The sequence below is a fragment of the Serinus canaria genome, chromosome 8 (genome assembly GCF_022539315.1).
Source record: "Serinus canaria isolate serCan28SL12 chromosome 8, serCan2020, whole genome shotgun sequence".
NCBI lineage: Eukaryota > Metazoa > Chordata > Aves > Passeriformes > Fringillidae > Serinus > Serinus canaria.
In genome coordinates this window covers 14100394-14123169 of record NC_066322.1, presented here as the reverse complement: position 1 = coordinate 14123169, position 22776 = coordinate 14100394, and the positions used below count along the sequence as shown (strand labels likewise).

The window sequence follows — 22776 nt, the reverse complement described above, 5'->3', positions numbered from 1 at the left end:
CCGCGCCGGCCGCGGGGCTCGCTCGGGAGCCGCTTCCCTCCGCCTCCCTGCGGCCGCAGCAGGTGGGGGGTGCGCGGGCTCCTCCGCCCCGGCACGGGCGGGGCGTTGGGCGCGGCGGGTAACGGCGACCGCCGGCGGGGCGCGGGGGAGGCGGCCGGGGGCGGAGGTAGCGGCGCTGCTCTGCCGGGCTCCGCTGCCGAGCCCGGGGGTTACGGCGCTCCCGTGGTCTGGGCTCTCCCCGGGCCGGGGGAGGGCCCGTGCGGGGGCGCAGCAGCCGCTAGCCCGGGCGGGTTGCGGGTCCTGACATGTGCTCCGTTCTCTCAGGCTCCGGCTGATCCGCGGGGACGCGGGAGAGCCGCGGAGGGGCTGGGGCTGGGGCTGCCGGCGCTGCCCCGGCGCTGTAAGGCCCAGCGCTTGCTATCTCTGTGAAGCTACAAGCGGCAGATGCTCGGAGGTGAGAGCCGTAAAGCTTTCTACTGAGTCAGGGAATTTGTGATTGCTCGGGCTGAGCTGGCGGCTCACGTGATGTAAGAGTACAGGTTTCGTAAGTGACTTGGGCTTTTTTTTTTTTTGTTCATGTTATTTAAAATTTTATTTATTTGTAGCAAAGCTCATTTAAATTTGAGGATCAAATCGTAATGCAAGTCTAGTTTGTAGTGTTCCTGCGTCCCCAGATTATGTAGAACGCTCTGCTGCTTGCGGTGGTGAGTGAAATAGTTAAGCAGAGCTCCATAGGCTGCCAAGGTATGATAGGAATTTCAGGGCAATGACTTAAAATAAGAGGTATTGGAAGTGTAATGTGAACGTATTAGGTAAATTTTAATAGTGAACTTAGAAAGGACAACTAGAGAAACGATTTGATACAGTGAATGGAGATTTCAGATTATAGGTGTTTCTAGGGTTTGGGTTTTTTTTTTTTTTTTTTGCGGGGCGGAGGCTGGGGGGGAAAGCTGTGATACTAATATCACTTATAATTTAGACTGGAACGACCACAGGAGAGGGTAACACCAGGCTCACGGGGCTCAATATTTTGGTTCTGAAGCTGGCAGCAGATGCTAAGGAAAAGATGTTAAGTACAGTTTGGTTGTACAGCAATGCTTTTATCTGTGCATCCTCCCAAGATGCTGCAGTCTGGAGTTGAAGGATTTCTGAGCAGAGGCTGCATCTGTCTTTTAAAACGTAATAGATGCTGATGGATGCTTTTCAAAAAATTGGAGGCAGTTTATGTATTGAGTATTCACAGCAACTCGTGGTGATTCAAGTCCACAGTTTGTGTTTTATGTGGAAAAAATGCCCTTATTTCCCAGCTTTTGCACTGAATGTTACATTGCGTTCTTTATGACTGCTGTGTTAAAAGAAGCAAAGAATATTTATTTTCTGTATGTTGGTCCTGTTTCTCCAGCTGTTTCCTCTTCTAGTTGAAAAGCCACAGCTTATTAGTTTCTTGTATGAAAGCATTGCTTGACCTTTCTTGCACCATATTTAGGTATATTCTGTCTCTTTTTGCAGGGAAGGTTGTATCTCTGGGAGATATTTAAGGTGCAGAAGCTTAGTATTCATCAGGAGACATTATGGGGCTCTCTTCTGTCCTCTGCCCCAGAGTTCTGTTAACTGCCTGGGAGCTGATTTTCCAGAGGACTAATCATAGGGACTGGGATCTCTTCCTGCATGATAATGCCTAACTAGAGTCTGTTGGTTTAAGTGCATGGCAGAGTTGTCTTTTTCATTGTGTTAGTTTGTGTTTATGAACAAGGAATTTCAGCTGCTGATTTTTATTTTCTATTTGTTCAGCTTGAGGACAGCCTTCTGCAGTTTGTCATTCAACCTGTGTTTATTTTTGTGATTAACTCTGTATAGTACGTGAGTCTATCTTGTGTTATAGAGAGATGCCTGCACAGACCCCTCTGGGACTCTAATTTCTCTCTTTGTCACTTTCATACACTGCTCAGCCATCTATAACTTGTTCCTACACTTTGCCCTTTTCCATTTATAATCAGTCATTTATAAATTCCTTAATATCTTAATTTAAGAGTTTTTGGAGGGAACATTGTGAAAAGCTTTTTGAAAATCCAGGTGTGCTGTCTTGCCCAGGTGTGTTGGATGATTCCTTCTTCCAGAGCACTGTGGCAGACTGGTTAGTGTTCCTTCCTTCCACAGAAGGTATGCTGACACTTTACCAGTCCCATTTGTTTGTTTGTCAAGTCTTTTCTGTGCCATGTTTTGATTAACAGAAACCTAGAATTTACAGGAGAATTATTCCTTGAGTTCTCTGGTAATCTCTAGAGAAATTATGTAGTTATCTTCTTGCATTCCATACCTGATTTAGGTTACATGCTGCTGAAACATGCACGTTTCCTAATTTCTGATAGCTGGAATACTAATTCTGGCTCTGCCCAGTAAATATCTCACCAAGTTTAGGAAGTAATAAGACATTGGTTTGCTTTTCTTTTAAAGAGTTGTGTGCTTGCAGAGACAGCCAGCTGTAAAGCTTGGCTAAAGCTGACCTCAGGAAGAAGAGGAGCACATGCAGAAGATGCTTTCTGAGGTTCTCTTGTCTGTCACATAGGGAGATTTGGAAACAGAATGTTCTGCTCTGGCTACATATATTAAATGGTTTGTGGATGCAAAGGGAGAAATGCAGTTTTGAAGATTAACAATAGAGTTATTGTTTAGTGATAGGAGAATGCTAATGTGAAATCCATTGTGTTAGTTCAGAATGGGGTAGGAATTTGGGAGCCAGATAAAATGTTTCCATGTGTTTCAATTTTTTCAGTGATTGAAGTAACAGAATTTCAGTCATCTCTGTAAGTAGCATGTAGAGTTGAATCTTGAGGTAGTACATCAGATTATATTCCTTGTAACCCGAGTGTTTGAGGCAAAGACCATGGTAGATCAGTCACTGAACACTGAATTTTATCAGATGTAAGAGTATATTCCTGTGTAATTATATGTGTTGAGAAGATTGAATGTTAATTTTCTGAAAACCCTTGGTAATTTTAATTTGTTTTCCTGTTTGCTATTCTAAGTAAAATGGAGGGGGAAAATGTAGCTTGGATTTTTGGGTATGAATGAGTGGAGACTTCATACCCACAGGCTGGGTGGTTTGACTTAATTGTTCATGCTACTTTTGACAATACTGGGAAATTCACCTGAAAATCTGATATTACTTAAAGTTTCCATGGCATGTGGATAAGCTGAGGGATTTCTTCACCCTCATTTTGAAGCTAATAGATAAATGATTATATTGTCATGGTTTTGTAAGTGTGGGAAGAAAAATCTGAGCTCAGATTTAATTACAAGAGCCATCATTAAAATTGCATTTTTAAATAAAGGTCACTAGAATTAATAGATTTTTAGAGAAAGGTGTTCATTATCACTGGATATAATACATATATTAGTGCTAATGATAAACTGTTATTAGGAATTGTGTAGAGAGACAATCAATGTCAAAACTCCAGGGAGGAAATGCAGGGACTTTTATGGCAATTACATGAATGAAATCAAGTATATGTCATGACATTATCAGGGATGTATTTGTAAACCTTTGTTGTCATGTCTAGAGTGCACCCTAGATTTACTTAGAGCTCTGTGTCTCTGTCTTTCTGGATAAAAGCCATCTGTGTGACATCTGCTGATTGCTAGACAAGTGTAAAAGCTTTAAACAGCTCCATAGCTCTCTTTGGGTATTATTTTAGTAGAAAAGAATCACACTGGTCCTCAAGCAAATGCTGAGTACCCCCACAGTTTTACAAGTTGAAACACATGCATGTCACAAGTTGGAGTGTTTGAAATACACAGAGAAGGGATGGTAGAATATTTCTGGTTGATCCTGACTCTTCAAACTTTCTTCTGGGGTATTGCACCTCTCCAGAGGTGCCTTTCCATATCCTCCCTACCTTGGCAGGGGTAGAAGTTTTCTGGGCTAGCAGATACTGCATTTCCCACTTGTCACACCCTGTCTGGGTTAGGGATGACCAGATGGTGCAATGTGATCACAGCACTGGGCAATTCTCTGCTGGTTGTTTGAGTGTGTTTTACCAACCCAGTTACAACTGCTCCTTTCCAAGTTTAGACATGATATTTAGAAATTTTAAGTGTGCTGTTTTGTGTTAAGTTTTTAGTTCTTGTTGCTTATGATTTTCTTAACTTATGGTTTTCTTAATTTCTTGTTGCTTATGATTTTCAAGTTTTTATATAGACTGAACTCAGACTTAATTAATCAGATTTCTGTCTTAAATCTTGGCACATTTATTGTCAGTTCCTCTCCTGTCCCCCAAAACACAAGCCAGTAATTTTATGAACAGCTTCTTTCAGCACTTTGAACTTATGAAATATACTGGTTTTGAACTTTTAGTTGTGTTCTTGAACAGAAAGATGTATTTATTAATGAGTTATCTAGAAGTTTCTGGAAATACTTCTGTGGTTTTTTTGTCCAAAAATTCCCGAGGTGGCTTTCAAAGAAGTTCTGGTATGTGATTACCATGACAGCGCTTTTTTTAAAGTTCCTTGGGGTTTTTGTACTTCACTTGTACAAAACCAAGGCATTTAAGTGCTTTAACTAGCACTTAAATGCCTTGGTTTCATTACTACTTCCTTGGTGTAATCAAACCCTCTGTGATTTTAGTGGGGTGTATGTTGGGGTCTTTTTGTTTGATACAAGATTTTTTTTTTTCAGTGAGATGGCTCTGCTCTTGTATTCACACTTTGGAAGCTGGGTCCCAGAGGCTCATTTTTTGCACAATCCATCGGTGTCTTGGCCTCCAGGAATTTCTTGCTTGGGAGAGGAAGTGACACTGCCAACTGGGGCAATTGCCTCTAGAAAGCAGTGGGTGGTCATTTTGGGCAGGTCATTGAACCTGGTAGGGAATGAACTATAACAAATCCCTGTGCACAGGGTAGTCTTGCTAGAGCATCTGCTCTGAATGAATCTGTGTGTGACTTGCAGGGTGCATTGGATTCCTACACCTGGATTAGTGCTGCTTCCAGTCAGACATTGTTTAGGGTGACATATGCTGTGTCAGAATAGTACTGTCAGTGCAGAGAGACCTGGGGGTTGAGAATACTGTGTGTTCAGGGAGTGTGGGTGCAGTCTATTAAAGAATAAAAGCCAGTTTGTTTGGAAGTAGCAGCATATCTAAAATGAGATAAGTATTTTTGTGGACTTTCCAGCAGTCCTTGATGGAATTTGTATCTTAAGGTTCCTAATAATCTTTTGAAAAATGTTGTAAGATTGCAGGGTTGTGATGTCAGTAATGAAAACATACTTGTACCTTAATTTGTTGTCTTTTTCTCTTGTGTTTGTGCATTTATCTGTCTGATGGATCTAGCAGAAACAAAGTAGAATGTAAGAAGTGTGTTCTCTTAATACTTACTGACTTTGCATTTTGTTTTAAAGGCACTGTTGTCTAGTTAATTTGTCAGCATCTTGCTTTTATAGGGGAAAAATTTGAAAAATACACATAAATAAATTGTAGAGAGAAAGCAGAACAAACCATTTCTTTAACAAGAACAGCAGCTAGATCCTAACATTGACTGTTTTCTTGCTGTCTTGTGTGTACTTTCTGATCTGAAAGTTTTCAGGAGCTACTAAATTACAGAACATGTGAGGAATAACTGTTAACCTTTTTTCCCATGTATGTTTATCGACCTAGGAAAAAATATTCATCCAGCTGGATGATTATTTAGGGGTTTTTTTAAGTGCTGAGCATTCTGTAACATGACTGTGCACCAGTATGATCTCTTAAAAGCTTGGCATTTCTTTGGACACTGTACTTTGTGCTTTGTCATTAGAAAAGGATTTTTACTGTCTTGTGTTCTCAAGAGACCTTAGGGCTAACAAAACACTCCCCCCCCCATCCCTTCCTTTCTTTCCCCACCCAGATGATATTTTTCCACAGTGATAAAAATGCAAGGTTTTGGTGTTAAAAATTTAGAAGTTGCTTAGCCAAAGCATGTTTATTGGAACATTAGCAGGAGGTTAGGAAAGAACATCCCTGTGCTCTAAAATCTGTTTTAGATGGATTCAATAGACTTTAGGCTTTGTTCCAAAGTGTTGGTTGAAACAAAGGGGCCTTCTTTCTGTCAGGTGGAAAGTTTGTTTCCCTGAAGTATCATTGTTCCCCTAACAACTGATGGGTTGTGCTGTCCAAATCTTTAGCATCCAAGCTGGATTTAAAGTTTCCAGCAGTGAGAGATAACTAATGCTATTATGTGCCTTCTTACTGTGTGGTGGAGGTAGGGTGAGGGGGCAGTCAGTTTGTTCTTTCTTTAGAGTGGGTGGCTTCCCTTTGGTTTCCAGAGGGACAGTGCTGTACTGAGCCTGTGCCAACAGGGTAAGGCTTCTCCTATTTGTTTCCTTCAACAGTTTTGGGGTTTCTGCAAAGAAGTAAGCAACTTGCTAGGGAAAGGTAATATTAATAAATATGTAAATTAATTTAAATGGTTAAATATTTATTAAAATTTCCTTTGTCCTCTGCCAATATATCCTTTCTGAAGCCTTTGTAATACATCTCTCCATTTGGACAGACCTATGTTAAAACTTCATGTAAGTTTGCAGTAATGAAATTGCTTTCTGGTTATATATGGCAGGAAAAAATATTTGTCTTGCTCTGTTTTTTCTGATGTACATCGACAGAAACAGCTAATTTTCTATGAGTCTTAATTTTCATGTGTGCATAGCATTTTGGCTTTAGTTAATGGTTTACAAGACAGTTAAGGATAAATATAGATAGGTGCATCATTTTACAGCATACTATTTGCTGAGCTTACTGTGTTCCAGATTTAGTGTAAAGAAGTAGAAAAATTCCACGTGGTTCAAGTTCAGCAGTTGCTCTCCTGTGCCTTCTTTAACCTTCTAGCTGCATTAGCTGCTTTTGTTAATCTAAAATGCTCTTGCTATTTTAGGAGATGCCTACGTAACACACATTGCCAGCAATTGTACTGAACACTTTGCTGCTGAACCAGTTGCTCAGGTACCCAGCCTGTCTCTGTTGCTATGGGAGATTGGAGGACCATTACTGTGCCGCTGCTGTCATCAGGTAAACTGGGAATATTCTGAATTCAGTTGATTTGCTGATTTTACCAGCAATGTTATAGCAGCTAGAGAGAGACTGGAGTTTTGTGCATGACATATTTGAGTAATTAAACATCGTGGTAAATAATACAAACAGTGCTTTGTCTTGGATTGAGTCTATACAGAAATGCTAATGTAAAAAACTGTACTTGCACATGTATGGAAAGGTTAAGAACTTGCAGTCACATTTTATTTTTATAATCATGCCTATCAATGCATCTTGTGTTTTCAAAGATTTCTTTACTTGTTCTATATTCTTTTACTTTATAAATTTTTTTATTTACTTTATAAATTTGTTAAAGGAGTAAATATTTTCTTGCCTATTTCTGCCTAGTGGAAGAGTAAATTACAGCATACACTTAATAAGTATAATAATACCATACATTCTATAAGACTTTTACTGAAAGCCCATCTCTTGCACCTGTATTGTAGTAAGTCAAGAAAAAGGAAGTGTGTTTAGTTTTTTCTTGGTGAATGAGTAAAATTTGAAAGGTACAACAATTTAAAGTGTTACTGGGTCTAAATCTTCTAAATCTAGTGGAAGTTAGTTTTATATATGTTGTGAATTGTTTAGATCAAATTTTCTGTTCTAGAACCTAAATTTCTGTAAGTAATACTGAATACATAAGTGTTTGATTTTGTGATGTGTTAAAATAATAGCTGATGTCTTCTTAATGTTTAACTTTTAGATAGCAAAACTACATTTACATATACCTCAGAAAGGAAATCTCCTGCAAGCATGAGCTCAGAAGTGCTACGCTTATCACTGCCTTCATCCAAAAACATGCACAGCTTTTTCAGTGCCTTCTGCACAGAAGACAATATTGAACAGAGTATATCCTATATTGATAGGGTAAGCCAGCTCTTTCTGTTTATTGGAGATTGTCACCTGCACACAATCGACTCTGGTAAAAAAGATTGACTGGATTAACAAGGCTTCTTCCTCAGTGCTCTGAAGCTGAAGTTGGTGGGAAGTAAGAGTCACGTTTTCCCCCTTCATAAAGGATTTCACCTGATACTGTTTCTGTCTTTTGGAGAATGGAGGGAGAATTATCCAGTTATTGATCTCATTTCCCCCCCTCTCTCCCCTTGTCTTTTACCAGGAATTAACAACATTGGGGTTTCCCTCTATTTATGCAGAGTCCAAAGGAAAAGAATTAGATTTAGTATCTATGGTAAATCGTATGAATGAATTGCTTGTACTGCAGCACAAGAACCTCCGAGCTCAGGAAGAAATAGAAGTACAGCATCGGAAACTGGGAAGTGATATGGATCACTTGCAGAACTGCTATTCTAAGTTAAAGGTAGGAAACAAGATCATTCCACTAAAATTATGCAGCTCTCTTTTTTTTTTTTTCTTTTTCTAGCCAGTACTAATTTACAGTTGTATTTTCATGAGTATTTGGGGGATTTTGGAAGTCATTTTTTCCGAATGAAAATGCCTTAAAGATAATGAAATATGAGCTAAGAAGAGAACTTCTAATTACTTGGAATTTTAGCCTCCTTAATCAAGGAAGGGGGAAGACTGTTTGAATTGGGAGTGTTAATGTACACTTTGGGTGAAAGCATTAAATACTTCAGTTCCTATCATTTATTATTGCTTAAAAGGGTATGCCCAGCTCTTAAAGATCAATTCTGAATGTAATTTTAACAAGTAAAAGCACACATAACTCTTCTAGTGTGGGGTTTTTTAGTCTTTTTCCATATCATTAACTTTATCCATGTGGGGTTTTTTTTTGTTGTTGTTGTTGGATGCCTCGAACATCCAACTACAAAGTCTCTTTGTAAGAATTGCTCAGAAACTGTTGTCAAAAAACTGCAAGTTACTCAGCTTCATTTTATCACAGGATAAACACATGCTCAAGGCCAGTCCCTGTGAAGTAGCTGATATATTGGAAGCTCCTGGGTGCACTTGTATGTGCAGTCATATTAGAAAAGACTCTTAATTCTGTCAAGACTCTTAATTCTGTCAAGAAAAGAAAATATAGAAAAAGATAAAATATTTCAGTGCATGATTCAGTGCTTTTTTTGGTTTGCTTTTCACTTGGGCTGGTCAGTACTGTTTCCTTGAGAAATACTGCTGTAGATTCTCAAAATTGTAGTAGCCCTCTTGCTGAGATTGGTCATTCATGTAGAAGGATTTTGATTACAGATTAGAAGTAATCTGTAACTGCACTGATTTTTTTTTTTTATACAAACACTGTAAAATGATAGGTTCCAGAACACTCCAATTGCTTTCCCTAGATTAATAGCTGTAAGGGGAGAGAGGGAAATCTTCTTAGTACTGCATGAATCCCAGGGCATCTGATTGGCTTGTGAGGTTCCTCATGTAGATTCTTTCAGCTACCATACAGCAATCCTCTTGACTTCCACTATTGTGTTACCTGTATTTCACTGTGGTGTGTTTAGAAGTTCTTGTTGCTTAAGTATATCTACACATTTGTACCTCAGTATGCATATGAAGGAACAGTTTGTATGTGGCTTGTCATTTAAGCTGCCAATTTTAGGTCTGAGTCTCATTCATAGACAAAACTTTTTAAAATGCTAGTTTGGCATTGTCTGTTGTAATGAGATCATCTGTCTAGCCTTCTCTGTATGTGTAAAGTGTTCCATTTGCATTGTTATGGTCACAGTCTGTATATCTGTGTTAATTGTACCCTCAATTATTCAACAGAAATGCTCCAGTAAAACGGTAATTCCAAATTCATACAGGTTGCTTAATATCCACCTCACTCTCACAGTACAGATATGCTTGCAGAATCCTGACTTAATGAAAAAGTCCTAACTGTAAAAAATATCTATTAAATACCAAGCCATATCTCATGTGAGGTGGTGTGGCAGTTTGCTTAACATGGCTTGTTTGTTTTGGTTGGTTGGTTTTTTTTTTAAATTTTATGCTTTTAATTCTTATTGATACTGAACTATCAACACTTTTTCTAGGAACAGTTGGAATTATCTAAAAGGGAAATAGTTGGGCTTCAGGAAAGAGACAGACAACTGCAAACCAAGAACAGAAATTTGCACCAGTTACTTAAAAATGAAAAGGATGAAGTGAGTTGTTTTGTACATTAACACAAGTCGTTATATAGATATTGAAGAATATTTTTTTTATGCACGGAGTCTTGTAATTGCTCGTTTTGAATGTGGTTTTTTGTTTGGTAAATGTTGTCTTTCAAGTTGACTGGCATGTTGCATATGGATAAACAGATTCTATATGGGATAGGTCCAAGTTACAACAATGGTAGAGAGTACTGCAGAAATGCAGATGTGCAGTTTTCTGGGATTTTCTGTATGGCTTTCTTAGAATGTTCAGATATATCAAAAAGTAGGAGGAGCAACAGGATTCAGTCACTTAAGCATTTGTGTATGGAGACTTCTGGGGTTTTCTTATTATATTACAGAGAGGAGCAAAAGACCAATAAGAAGGGAGGTGGGGGGAACCCAGCTCAAAACCACCATCTCATTAAACTTAAATATCTTGAAACAATTAAGATCAGAAAACACTTTTGCATCCATGACACTTCCTAGTCTGGCATTTGTTTCCTTTATGCTCCTTCCCTAGCATTGTACTTCACATGGCTCCTATGTTTTTGTGAGTGTGGCTCCTCTAAGTTTCTGTGAATGTTCTGTGTTCATAAACATGTTCATACAGTTGGGAATAACAGTACTAACTGTTCATAGTGAACTTCCTGGAGTTCCAGCTTAAAATATTGAATGTGCTGCATGTTTGTAAAGTTAAATCATAAAACTAAAAAAACCCAAAGTAAAGATACATCTTTCAATATGCTCTGTTCAGTAAAGGCATTAAAGGTTATGTGACTTATCAGAACATGAATTCAGTTGTACTTCAGAGGAATTAGAGTATTATAATCTGCTGTTTATGATATGGGTTTCTGCTGAAAAGAAGCTACCTCTCCTGAGATAAGTCTGAGATCAGAATCCATGGGGTGGGAGAGCTCTTCTGATTCCTTTTGTCACTTGCTTTCACCAGAAGAACAGCTTAATAGGAGTTTTGTTTTGCCTCATGTGTTTTGGTTTTCTGAAGAAATTTACGTTTATACTTGAGTGGAAGAAACAGCCTTTTGTGGCATTGCTTTTAGGTTCAGAAGTTACAGAACGTAATTTCAAGTAGAGCTACACAATACAATCATGATATGAAGAGGAAAGAGAGAGAATATAACAAATTAAAGGAGCGTTTACATCAGTTAGTCATGAATAAAAAAGACAAAAAGTTAGGTAAGTAGCTCTTGGAATTTTACCACAGCAAAATTAGCATATTCTGTATGTTAACCAGAGCCAATTTTAAGCATTTTTTATCATTAATGGCAATGCAGGCCTCTTGCAGATTTTTATTTGGATGTTAGAATGTTAAAGAAAAGATGCAGTATTTCATGTTAAGTGACTGTGTAAGACTTGTCTGCATTGTGTTACATGAGATTCCTTACCAAGCATAAACCAAATGCTGATCTTTACCTAATGAGGTAGGGTTGTTTTTTGGTGGTTTTTTTTTTTTCCTTACTAAGGAAAATTTATTCCTAGGATACCCTAGGAATCAATGCCTATGCTAGAGCCATCTCTCCTTTATTTTCTTGCTACTGTTGCTATCACAGGATTTTGGATAATGTCATAAAGACTGATTGTTCCAAGCAGTTGCCATCAGGAAGGCATGCTGCATGAGCTTTTACTCTGGAGATACTCTGCTTGTGGTTAGCACAAGTAATGAGAGGTCTGAGAGGAGGTAACACAAGGCAGATGTACCATCCTGTACTGTGTGAAATGAGGAGAAGCCAGATCTCTTTTATCATGAGTACTTGTGTGTTTTACTGCCCAAAAATTGTGTTCAAGACATTCATCAGTGCTATTTACCATAAATACATGGGTAACCTTGAAAATGGGTGTTGTTGTTAGGTATTAAGAAAAAAGTACCTTTGGTTCATATAGCTGGCCTAAAGTATTTGTATAATGTATCTCAAGTGGAAGGGAAGTCCTGCTCTTGTCCACCTGCTGCTCCCAAACTCAGCTCTTTGCCAGCTGTAGTGCATGTTTTGAGTAAGCTCATTGAATTCACTAAACCAGAAGAAAACTTTTCCTGTTGTTGCCAAGATGATTCTCTGCTTACTTAGTTTTTTGTGAGTCCTTGTGCTTAAGCCAAACCAGGTTAGGACACAGTAGGAAGATCACTTATTTTGGCTGCAGAAAATATTTAGATAGCATTTCAGTAAGCTCCAGAAACTTTACCCTGAGGTCAGCAAAACTTAAACATTCTTGACTTCTGGTGGCTAGTACTAGTTCAAGTATCAGTGAGGTAAAAATAGCAAGGGTTTAAAACTAGCTACTGTTTGCTTGATAGCTAACTAGCTTGGACCACCAATCTGTAGTCTTATATTGGGTTTGGGTTTCTCTTGTTGGTGTGGTTGGGGTTTTTTGATTTTGTTTTTATTCAGATGTGGACAGAAGTTTTGAGGAATACCTTAAGAAACATTAATAAGTTCCTTACCCTAAACAGGAGCTAAAACTGCCATTATTGCCAGAATGAGCATAGACTTGATACAGTGATATATAGGTTGAAATAGGGAGGAAGGTGGCATTGAGAAATGCATTTAAAAGATAAGACAGGATGAGAATATATCCTTCTGAATGTCAAAACTCCAAGACTTGTCTTTTTTTCCGTTGACTATGTTATTTTTTGCTTTAAGCAGGGCCATGTGGTTTAATGAGTCTGAAGTTTGAGGGGGATATTTGAGTAATATGATCTTTTTATAATAACTACATATAAATGCAATGTCATCTAAATCTTTATCTATTTGCATATTGTTTCACACTTTGAAATATCCTTTTCATTTGTAGCTATGGAAGTTCTAAATTATGTTGGTAGAGCTGATGGGAAGAGAGGTGCATGGAGGACTGATAAGACAGAAGCCAGGTAGTTGTCTTAGAACAACATTAATTGAAGCATGTATGAGGGCTGGTATGTTGTTACTGTAAGATTATTTCTTCCAGAAATGAAGAAGAAATGTACAAAGTTCTGTTAAGTGATTATGAACAACGCCAAAAACAGCTTTTACTGGAAAATACTGAGCTAAAGAAAGTTCTTCAGCAAATGAAGAAAGATATTATTTCACTTCTTCCACCACAGAAACAAAAACCTAAAGAAAGATCTGAAGATGGGCTGGTAAGTATTCTTCAGTTAAAATTTAATCTCCATAGTAGTTTGGTATAGTGCTGGAGTAATTTGATAGTTATTTAAAAAGTAAATTTCTCCTGAGAGTTGCAATGGATTGCACATCATGTGCTTTGTGTGAAATTCATCCAATATAAATATAAATATTCTGCTCTCTGTGAACAATATACAGTGTATTTTTTACAGTAAGTAAATTAAAAGCTTGAAAATCTTTGAATGTAAATGCAGTAGCTACTGGGATGTAATTCTATACTGCAATGAAAAATACTGGATTTTGGATGCCTGGGGGTTTTGTTTGTTTGTTTCCAGATTTTAAGTATTTCTTTATACAGGATGTTTTTACTGTACAGTTTACTGCCATGGTTGTGTAGAACAGCCATGTAGGTTCTCTGTCACTTTCTTTATAAGGTGTAAGTACTCTTCTTGACTGGATGACTTGCCCCCATTCTGGGGCAGCTGCTGCCTAAGTCTGACAGCAGAACTCAGCAGTCTGACCCTGTCTAGGTTGAACATGTGAGTGACTGAGCCTTGCTGGCTGACCCACAGTCTCTGTAGTGGGCTTCTGGGATCTGCCTGGTCACTTGCCTCCTCAGCTTTATGCTGTCAGGGAGCTGAACTCCCTGAGAGTCAAATTTCCCTGGATGGAAAAATCTTTATGTAAGGGTTTTCTTCAGTAAATTTGAATCTATGCACATATTTATATAAATAAATACACATATTTGGAGGGGTGAAATGGTGTGCAGCTCTTATTTCTGCTTCTACAGGTTCTGTCAGACCAGGAGGAAGATATTGGAGAATTAAATAAAGAGAATATGTGGGAATTATCTTGTGAAACTGTGCGAGAACAGCTCACCAATAGCATTAGAAAGCAGTGGCGAATGTTGAAAAATCACGTGGAAAAGCTGGATAACCAAGGTTGGTGTTTAACTGCACTATGTGTACATATGAAATACATTTGAGAAAAGGTAATGCAGATGTGGCACTTTGAAATAATTGGATGCAAAACATGTAGATCCCTCTAAAGAGCCTAGTCTTGCCGCATCCTCTGGGACTTCTTGTGGCATTCTAAAACCAACCGACTGATGGTATGGTGCTGGACTCTCCTCATTTCCAGCTGTTAAACAGCATTAAGACAGCTAAAAATATATAAAATTCTTTCCTAGTATTATTTTTCCATGCAAGTAAATGCAGCCACTACCACAGGGATGTTTGCTGTCAAGAATAAGATTGAGAAGGTCATGCATGCAGTTGCAAATAAAACAGCAGATGGCCTTTGAGAGTATGTTTACACCCTAGAAAGGATTTCAGGAATGCTTGTAATACTTTATTTGGTGTAACTAACTGAAAAATAAGCATCAGGAAAAATGCTGCAATTGTTTGCTCTTTTTTTGGAGTCATCTTCTAGGTTTTTCTAGTTTATAGGGGTGACATAGTATAGCCCTTTTGGATTCTATTAATGTTCAAATACTGGCTTTAGAGGATCAAAACTTGTCTTATTACAATCATTGTTATTTAGCTATGCATTGAGCTAAATAAGCCAGTGTGTAATTGTACAAAATACAGCCATTTCTGTCATTCATTCCCTTACTGGAATGAATGAAAACATGCATCCAGAGTTTGTTAGCTCCATTTCTCCTTCACAGGACTTGAAGGAAAAGGCTTTCTTTTTATATCTGTGATAAATATAGTTACTGTCATATTTTTATGAGCCCATAAGCCCTTCAAAAATGGGCTCAGAAGAATGGGCTAACAGCATGTCAGTGAAAAAAGAACATCTCTTGTTGTCTTGAGTTTTCTCTTAAATGACTGCTGAAACAAGCGAGGATTTTGTGTAACACTTACTGCAGTGTAGATGGTTGGTTTACCTTGGGGAATGTGAAACAGCGATGTTGTCATTGCTTTTTCTTTTTTTTTTTTGAACTGGATTTGATGGTTAATTGCTCGTGTAGCACCAATTTTGGAACTCTTGTCTCTGATAGAACTGCTTTTGAGTATGCTGAGTATCTGTCTTTCACACTGAAACAAAGAGTCTAAAACCTTTTGCTCTTCCAAGATGTCTCTGATATGAAGTGTTGGGGTTTTTATAACTTTTAAAGATGTTTTTTTTCTCCCTTAGTGTCACGTGGACATTCAGGAGCTTTAAATGAAAAAGACGTCATTTCAAGAGAAGACCATGAGTTAGAAACTGGAAAGTTAGAGTTAGAAATTCAGCAATGTAAAGAAATGATCAGAACTCAGCAACAGCTCTTACAGGTAGTAGGCTGTATTTTTTCTTATTTTTCTCAATTGAATCCAAGTGTATTTTGTTTAATGTTCCACTCTTCTTGCCTCTGAGCCTTTCTCCATTCCTTGATCGTGCTTTTAAAATAAAACAACTTAGTGGGTGGTCTGAGTATAACTGTGCTAGTGGCTTGGTTAATAATGTAAGGGCTTTTTACTCCTGGCAGGGATAATTTTGGAGGCTGAACAAAAGTGAGGCCGTCTGAACAGGGAAATTTTGATTGCTACCTGAAGTCTGCCCCCACTATCCACTAACTTGATATCTACTGCATTGTTTCCACATTAAACTTCAGCCGTTTTTCTGATAAAACTGAAACTGTGGAAATACTGTACCTCTTAAGAAACTCCCAAATTAACATTTGTCTTTTGTTGCTTTATATCTACAGCAACAGCTTACATGTGATGATGACACCACTCTGTTACTACAAGACTGCTATTTGTTGGAAGAAAGAGAGCGTCTCCAGGAAGAATGGAGACTATTTCGAGAGCAAAAAAAGAACTTTGAGAAGGAACGAAAAAGTTTTACAGAAGCTGCTATTAGATTAGGACTTGAGGTATTGGGAAAGGGAGCCCTTATGGAAGATGAATTACAAGTCTGTCTTTTATGTGTGACAAAGTGCAGCCATCCAGCAATATCTGTTTCTGATATCTATAGAGAAAGATCATTGCCATACTGTATAAAACATATCTTTAGTTGTTCTGTAAGAGCATTCTCTTGGCAATTGAAAAAGCCAAATTTTTTGTGTATATTGGAAAACATACGCAGTTCTGCAACTGGAACCAAACCATTTTTGCTTCAGGTTTTGAAATACATTAAGTACTTCCAAAATTTATTAACTAAGTCCCTTGGATACTTGTAAAGTTTGATTTCCTACAAAAGTAAGGCCTATGCAAATTTCAGTCAAATTTGGCCTCAGGGTTGTATCTCAAAGGTACTTGATTTCTAAGATTTGGTGAAAAGCAATGACTTTGGCAAAAACACCAAGTAATTACTATGCTTACCCTTAGTAGGGTCATTATCTGTTCTGGTTTTGCAGTTAAGCTGGGCAGTAAGCCAGTTTTAAGTAAGATACTGGCAGTCAGGGTAGATGTGTCTGTGAACGAGCTCTAGCACATGTCCTTTTTTCTAGCCCATAGTGTGGGTCAAAAATGTGAAGGGGCTTACAAGTTTGTCAGGGAAAGGCCATCATGATGGGATTGTAGAACTAGGATGGTTACAGATATGACAGGAAAAAAGAAATGGACTTTATTGCTTACAGAACAGCTTGCTTTGATGTGCAGAGCAGAAAGTTGGAGTGGGATGTAATTAAAATTTATAAAGCTGTGGATTCAGTTTGAGCAGATGAAAGCCCTACTGTTGTTCACCAAATCCCTCAAGACTTGGACTAGAGGGGACTCTAAATTTTGAAATTAAATCAAAAACATACCCAAAAAGGTAGACTTTTTTTATAGTTAGGTAGTTGACTTCTGGATTTTTTTGAAGGAGACTGTAAAGGCAATGCCTACCATCAAGTTCAAAAAGGACGTGCCTGAGCTTATGGGCAACACTCACAGACAAAAATGGGGCACAAGGGGGTGCCTTTCAGCATCTATAATCACATGGCTTTTGGGAATGGGAACCTGTGAGGGAATGTACTGCAGAAAGGGACCGTGCTCAGAAATAGCATTTCTTGTGGCCACTGTTGGAGACAGAGTACAGAGCTAACTGGCCAGCCTGTCTGACCCAGAATATAAAATACTCTAGATTTTACTTAAGCTACTGGATTAGCAGTAGTTCACATGGTAACAAATACAAATTAAGACTAATTTAATTTTATTTGCGTTTTAGTGAGTTAGTTAATTCATGTTGCACATTGAATGCAGCTTTAGAAGTAACGAGTGATAATACACAATAATTGTTTGTCTGGAAATGTTTAGGACTACATTGCAGCATAAGTATAACTGCTCGTGCTTCAGCTTGTCAGAATGCTGAGGTATGAAATGAGAAGCAATGCTGTGAGCTTTGTAGGTGTTTGTGAAAGTTTGCGTTGGAGTTCAGCTTCCTCTGTTTTTCTATTGACACAGAGTAGGAGCATCCTGTTCCACTGATGGTTTTTGGAGATGAAATAGCTTTTTGCTTGATTCCAGAGCCATTGGATCTTTTGGAGGTTGTCTGTTAGGCATTATTTTCTTTTTCTGTCCTTAGAGGAACTGGAAAGGGAAACAACCTGTTTGTTTTCTTGCCCCAGATTTAGACAGAAGCAATCAGGGCTATTTTCAGTGTAATTTTTCCCTGTTTAGAATGTTTAAGAAGTAATCATTCCTGGTAGCTGCCTTGGATGAGGGCTGCTCCAAGAGGTAGTGCTGCTCTGGGGGAATGGGGAGCCCAGGAGATGGTGTCACTGGAGTGTAGAGGAGTAAAGTGAAAGGATTACTCTGACCTCTGTGGGACTTGGCTGTGAGTGCCTCCTCAGCCAGTCCTCACTGGGCTCAAAAGCTTGCTCACAGACAGTGTTTGCTGTGTTAAGCTGCTGGCTCTGCTTGGTGACATGGACATGCTACAGCTTTGGCTTTCTGAAATAGAATAGCATCAATTTAATGTGGGCTAGTTTTTTTCCTGTTGTCATAAGTGTAAATTGTCATTTCTTTTCCTAGAGAAAGGCATTTGAAGAAGACAGAGGAGCATGGCTGAAGCACCAGTTCTTGAGTATGACTGCTGATTGCAAGTCTGAAAATGTGACAACTCCAAGTGCCTTGTTAAAAAGCAAGTATTTGGTTCAAGTTATGTTCTTGCACAGTTTCTTTCTCTTCCTTTCAAGTAGGAGTCACAACTATGAAGAAAACAATTAAAAAACCAAAAGGTCTCAAGAAAAATTTTACCATGTATCTGTATGCATCCACATATCAGGGCAACTGATGGCTCAAAATGTCCTTTGCAAAAGGAAACTCCCTCCCTGATAATCACTTACGTAGTGAATTTATATTTGTGAAATGTCTGTGAATATCAAATACCTGACAGCACAGCAGGTAACTTTCAGGTGCTTTCATAAATACTGAAGAGCATGTAATCATTCTGGTTTTCCACTTCATATAAAAGCTTTGAAATATAAATGTGAGAAGGGATTGATCTGGCCCTGCTAAGTTTGCCATGTCTTTCCATTGACTTGAGTGATGGTTAGTTTCATGTAAACAGTAAGACATCTAACTTCATTTTGGTTTTGCTCTCTATATTCTGACAAGTTTGCAGGTTTTCATGTTGGTATTATGTCTGTGCATGCTGGAGAGGTCTTTATATAAGGAATAAAAAGCTTTATTCATTGTAAAGTGAGAAATTACACTTGAGTGACTTCATATAACTACTTTTGGTGGTGGCTATATATGAAAATGCTGCATTTTCAAATTTAGAGTCCTAATTTTAACATAACTTCATTCAATAGCATTACAAATACTTTAAAAATTTTATCCCAGGTCTATATCAATGACAGTTTTATTATAGCTCTGCTTTAAGGTCTTTTGTTTTTTTGTTTTGTTTTTTTGGTTTTTTTTTTTCTTTAAAGCAGAGGACACAAACCCTTGAAGGACTTGCTTATTTCCCATGGACTGCAGTTTAACTGATGTGTGTCTCTCTTAGATTCTGACACAGACCTTCGTTTAGTGAGATCTGCATCCCAGCAAAGACGACCTCCCTCTGCATTGAGTTCTACCCTTTCACCAGAGCCTTGCCAGATACCCCAGTGTATTACACAAAACAGGTTTGTAAAACAATGTTGTAGATAGTTTATAGAGTGCTGAACTCTGTGGAGAGCACAGTGTCATCTAAAGCTTATGGCTGGTATATAACCAAGGATATATAACATTATATCATAAAAACAATACTGCTTCCATTCAAAGCATTATTTATTTGCTTTGTAACTTCTTTTTTTGCTTCCAGTGTTGCATCAGAAAAACCTGCTGGAGATGGCTTGCCAAATCTGTGGGTGAGAAATGATGACAAAGAAGAAACTGAAGAATGCCCAAAGTCGTGGGAAGACTCTGGACTTGGCACTCTATGTAGAAACTTGCAGATGGAACAGCTGCCTTAGACTTCTAGGGTTGCCTGCTGGGATTTTTGTTAGAGACTTGTTCATAAACTTATCATTCTAAATGAAACAGAATGCTGTGAGTTTGATCATTCTTCTGGAGGATTATGTGGTGATCTGAATTGTGGTGTGTTTCTATGTGTGTGCACATGGCTTTTATTTTTTAGATCATTTTTTGCCTCTTTCTTGCAACTCTTGAAAGAAAATTTAAGAATATATAAAAGCTTTGATATTTTTCTAGTAACAGAAGCTCTAATTCTGTGAATAAAGCAATGGTCTGAAACTTTGACTGTAATGAAATACTGGATCATAGTGTTACCTTTCATCACAGGCAGAGATAGCACTTTTAGAAATTGTTTAATTATTGAAAACTCATTTATGTCTCAAGTATAACTGGCATTAAATCCTTTTTTGCCTCGACTTGAATGTACAGTATACTGTAGATTTTTAACAAAACAGGTTCTATATTTATTGTGTGATTTAAAAATACCTCTTTGATATCTCAATGATTTAAAGTGCAAATCTTTATATATTTGTAAATAGAACAAGTGGTTATGCTGAGAAACCATGAAATGAAACACATGCGTACATAAATATTATTTTACATGGCATTTTAAATTGTTTTCTAGTGATATTCAGTTTACAGATCCATTAGGACTTTCAATGGTTCAGTCAGGAACCAAAGTATCTCAAATGTGAACAATAAACGTGTAATTCTATTCTAAAAAACCCTGGTTCTATGATTTGTGTGCAGTAAACTTTTAAGCTACCATGCTTATAGGGCTTATACAATGTATACAAATCTGGTGCTGATTTTGTATTTTGTTTGGTTTTTTGTTTTGACTCCAGAATGTTATTTTTTGTGTAGCCTTGGGGAAGTCTCTTTTATAATGTAATAAAAATAGCCAAGTTAGAGGTAAGATGTTTCCAGGTCTCCTTCACCTTACTCAGTGTGTGATTTTCCTTGCCCAGCACAGATCCACTTTATTGGGTTTTTTTCAAAAAAAAAAAAAAAAAAACTCTGCATGTGTGATCACTTGTATAGCTCTGATCCTTTGTAATTGGCCTTTTGGAAGATGTCTGAGCTTAAACTGCCTTTCTTGGGGACAGAGGTGGGAAATTAACTCAAGTTTAGAATCCTTCACTGAAGGATATTGCTGCTCTGCCCATTTACTTCAGAGTTGGATGGAGTGTAGTGATTGGATTATCTGGAAAAATTGCAGTAGGATAATACAGGGAGGAGAAGAAACTGAAGTAAAAAGCTGCATTTTCTGCTGCAGTGAATCCAGTCCATTGAGTTCCAGCTTGAGATGAAGTAATAGCCAATGTAAACTGCAGAGGATGATACTTGTGTGGTTTTCATATGGCACCTGGAAGGGAGCAGAAGTGGATATAATGATAATACCAATACTAATACCAATACAATACTAATGATAATACCAATACTAATGTCTTGGTGGGCTTTTTGCTGCATGGGTATTCAAGGTGGAAAGACAGCATCATATTTCTGTTTCTCCTCTTCTTGCCCAGTAAATGGGTGTTCCAGGGTCATGTCATTCACTGCTTTTTAGCAGTAAACAGTTCCTGTTGGTTTCACATTCCCCAGCTGTTGGGCAGCTCTTGCCTGAATTTTACTTGTGGGAGAATAAATACCCTTTCAAAAAACTTAATTGAAAATTTAATATAATAAGAGTTCTTATATTAAGGGAGAACAGAACTGCCAGCAGGATTATGTTTAAGCCAATAGTGACTGCAGATCTCCATGGCTGAGGCAGGATCCAGGTGCCACCAGGGGCTGCTGCTGTTCCATTGTGTGCTTGTGGGTGCCCTGCTGGGATTGTTAATTGTGTTTGCTTTACTTGGGCCTTCCTTCTTCTGCCTGGTTTTCTTTAAAGTAACTTTTAGGATAATAATGCCTTGAAGAACAAAATAACTAACCTATTTAAACTCCTGTTTCTGTCTATTGAGTGATTAGCATTAATAAATGTTTTGTACTAATTTTTTGCTTTAGAGTTGTGTAACCCATCTTACAGAAGTGGAAATATGTGTGAATGTCTCAATGGAAGAGCTAACTGCTAGAAGAGTGTATGCAGTTGAGTCCTGAGCTGGTCTCAGACTTGGTCTGGTAATCTGGAGTACAGATTTGGTCCTGTCTGTAAAGAAATAAAACATAGCTAGAGTTTTTGGATTTCTCTATATGCAGTGTCTGGGAAGATTTTAAATCTGAAACTAGTGCTAATAATGATATGAATTCTGCAGAGGGTGACATTGTGGTACTTAGAGCTGTTAGAAGCAACGGCAGGATCTCTTTACTCAGAGATTTGAAGAGCAAAGGGGGAGGCTTCCTGCAGGAATGTGGTACAGGTGTGTCACTTCACAGAGGTATATATTTGAAATAATATAGTGAGTGCTCTTCTCAAGGAACAAGAAGTGGAGACTCTCAGCAAGTGATGGCAGTACAGCTATTGTTAGCTACTCATGCATGGTATTGAAAAGATGAGTGGTTCTCTTAAACTGTGGTGTTTCTCTAAAATCTTTGAATGCAACATTCATTGCTACTTTTTCAGTCTGTGATGAACATGCTTTTACCATAAGTATCAGTCTGATTAGGTATGAGTACTTACTTTCTAGGATTATGTTGGAGCTGTTTTTTTTCCCCTTTCATCCCCAGTGGCTGAGGCCTATACAATATATAGCTCCTGCAACACAGGCTGTATAGCAAAAAAACCTAATAAATGGAAATTTTTCTTAAGAGAACCTTCTCCCTACAAAACAGCTGTTTTCCTACTTTGAAGAACTGATTCCACCAGATTCTGCAGGCATGCTTCACTGCAGGCTACTTCACTTGTAGGACAAAAGAAAAAACAGACAATATTCTGATTTTCTAGGGCTTGTTCTACATCCAGGTAGGTTTCAACCAGGTCAACTGGTAGGTTTCAACTGATCTATGCAGATAATACCAATACAATCAGGTTATTCTTGAAAGGAAAATGGTAAAACTGAGCATCTTTAATTAGCTTAGTTATTGTGCAGTTTTTTTTTTAATTTGCAGTTATTACTAAGCTGTCTGTAAAGCCTTATAAGACATCTTGGTTTTAGATTTTTTCTGATTTGCAAGATAAGTTGATGAGAAGATATGAAATGTGGACATAGTTGTGTCAAAAAGCTGACCTCAGAAGAAGTGT

The 22776-nt window shown here is 38.0% G+C and overlaps 1 protein-coding gene across 2 annotated transcripts; it reads left to right on the top strand.

The window, feature by feature from the left end:
• Positions 1–21003, top strand: SSX2IP (SSX family member 2 interacting protein). Of its 2 annotated transcripts, XM_050977668.1 has the most exons (15): positions 1–62; positions 325–454; positions 6904–7037; positions 7762–7925; positions 8176–8376; positions 10013–10123; positions 11173–11308; positions 12920–12995; positions 13073–13244; positions 14018–14168; positions 15370–15506; positions 15920–16087; positions 18168–18276; positions 19144–19264; positions 19444–21003. In XM_050977668.1, exons 3-15 carry the CDS (start codon positions 6995–6997, stop codon positions 19592–19594), a joined length of 1740 nt encoding a protein of 579 aa, XP_050833625.1. In that variant the 5' UTR covers positions 1–62; positions 325–454; positions 6904–6994; the 3' UTR covers positions 19595–21003. The 2 variants fall into 2 exon arrangements, with proteins under 2 accessions (XP_050833625.1, XP_018767837.2); XM_018912292.3 differs by lacking the exon at positions 1–62 and having other exon boundaries at positions 221–454.
• Positions 21004–22776: the final 1773 nt, after the last annotated feature.

What these genes read in the sequence shown, in the direction of transcription:
- SSX2IP (XM_050977668.1), top strand. Translation starts at nt 6,995, where the DNA reads ATGGGAGATTGGAGGACCATTACTGTGCCGCTGCTGTCATCAG. An exon ending in GTATATCCTATATTGATAGG is followed by an intron (nt 7,926 to 8,175) that starts GTAAGCCAGCTC and finishes GTCTTTTACCAG; the next exon opens with GAATTAACAACATTGGGGTT. An exon ending in CAGTGTATTACACAAAACAG is followed by an intron (nt 19,265 to 19,443) that starts GTTTGTAAAACA and finishes TTTTGCTTCCAG; the next exon opens with TGTTGCATCAGAAAAACCTG.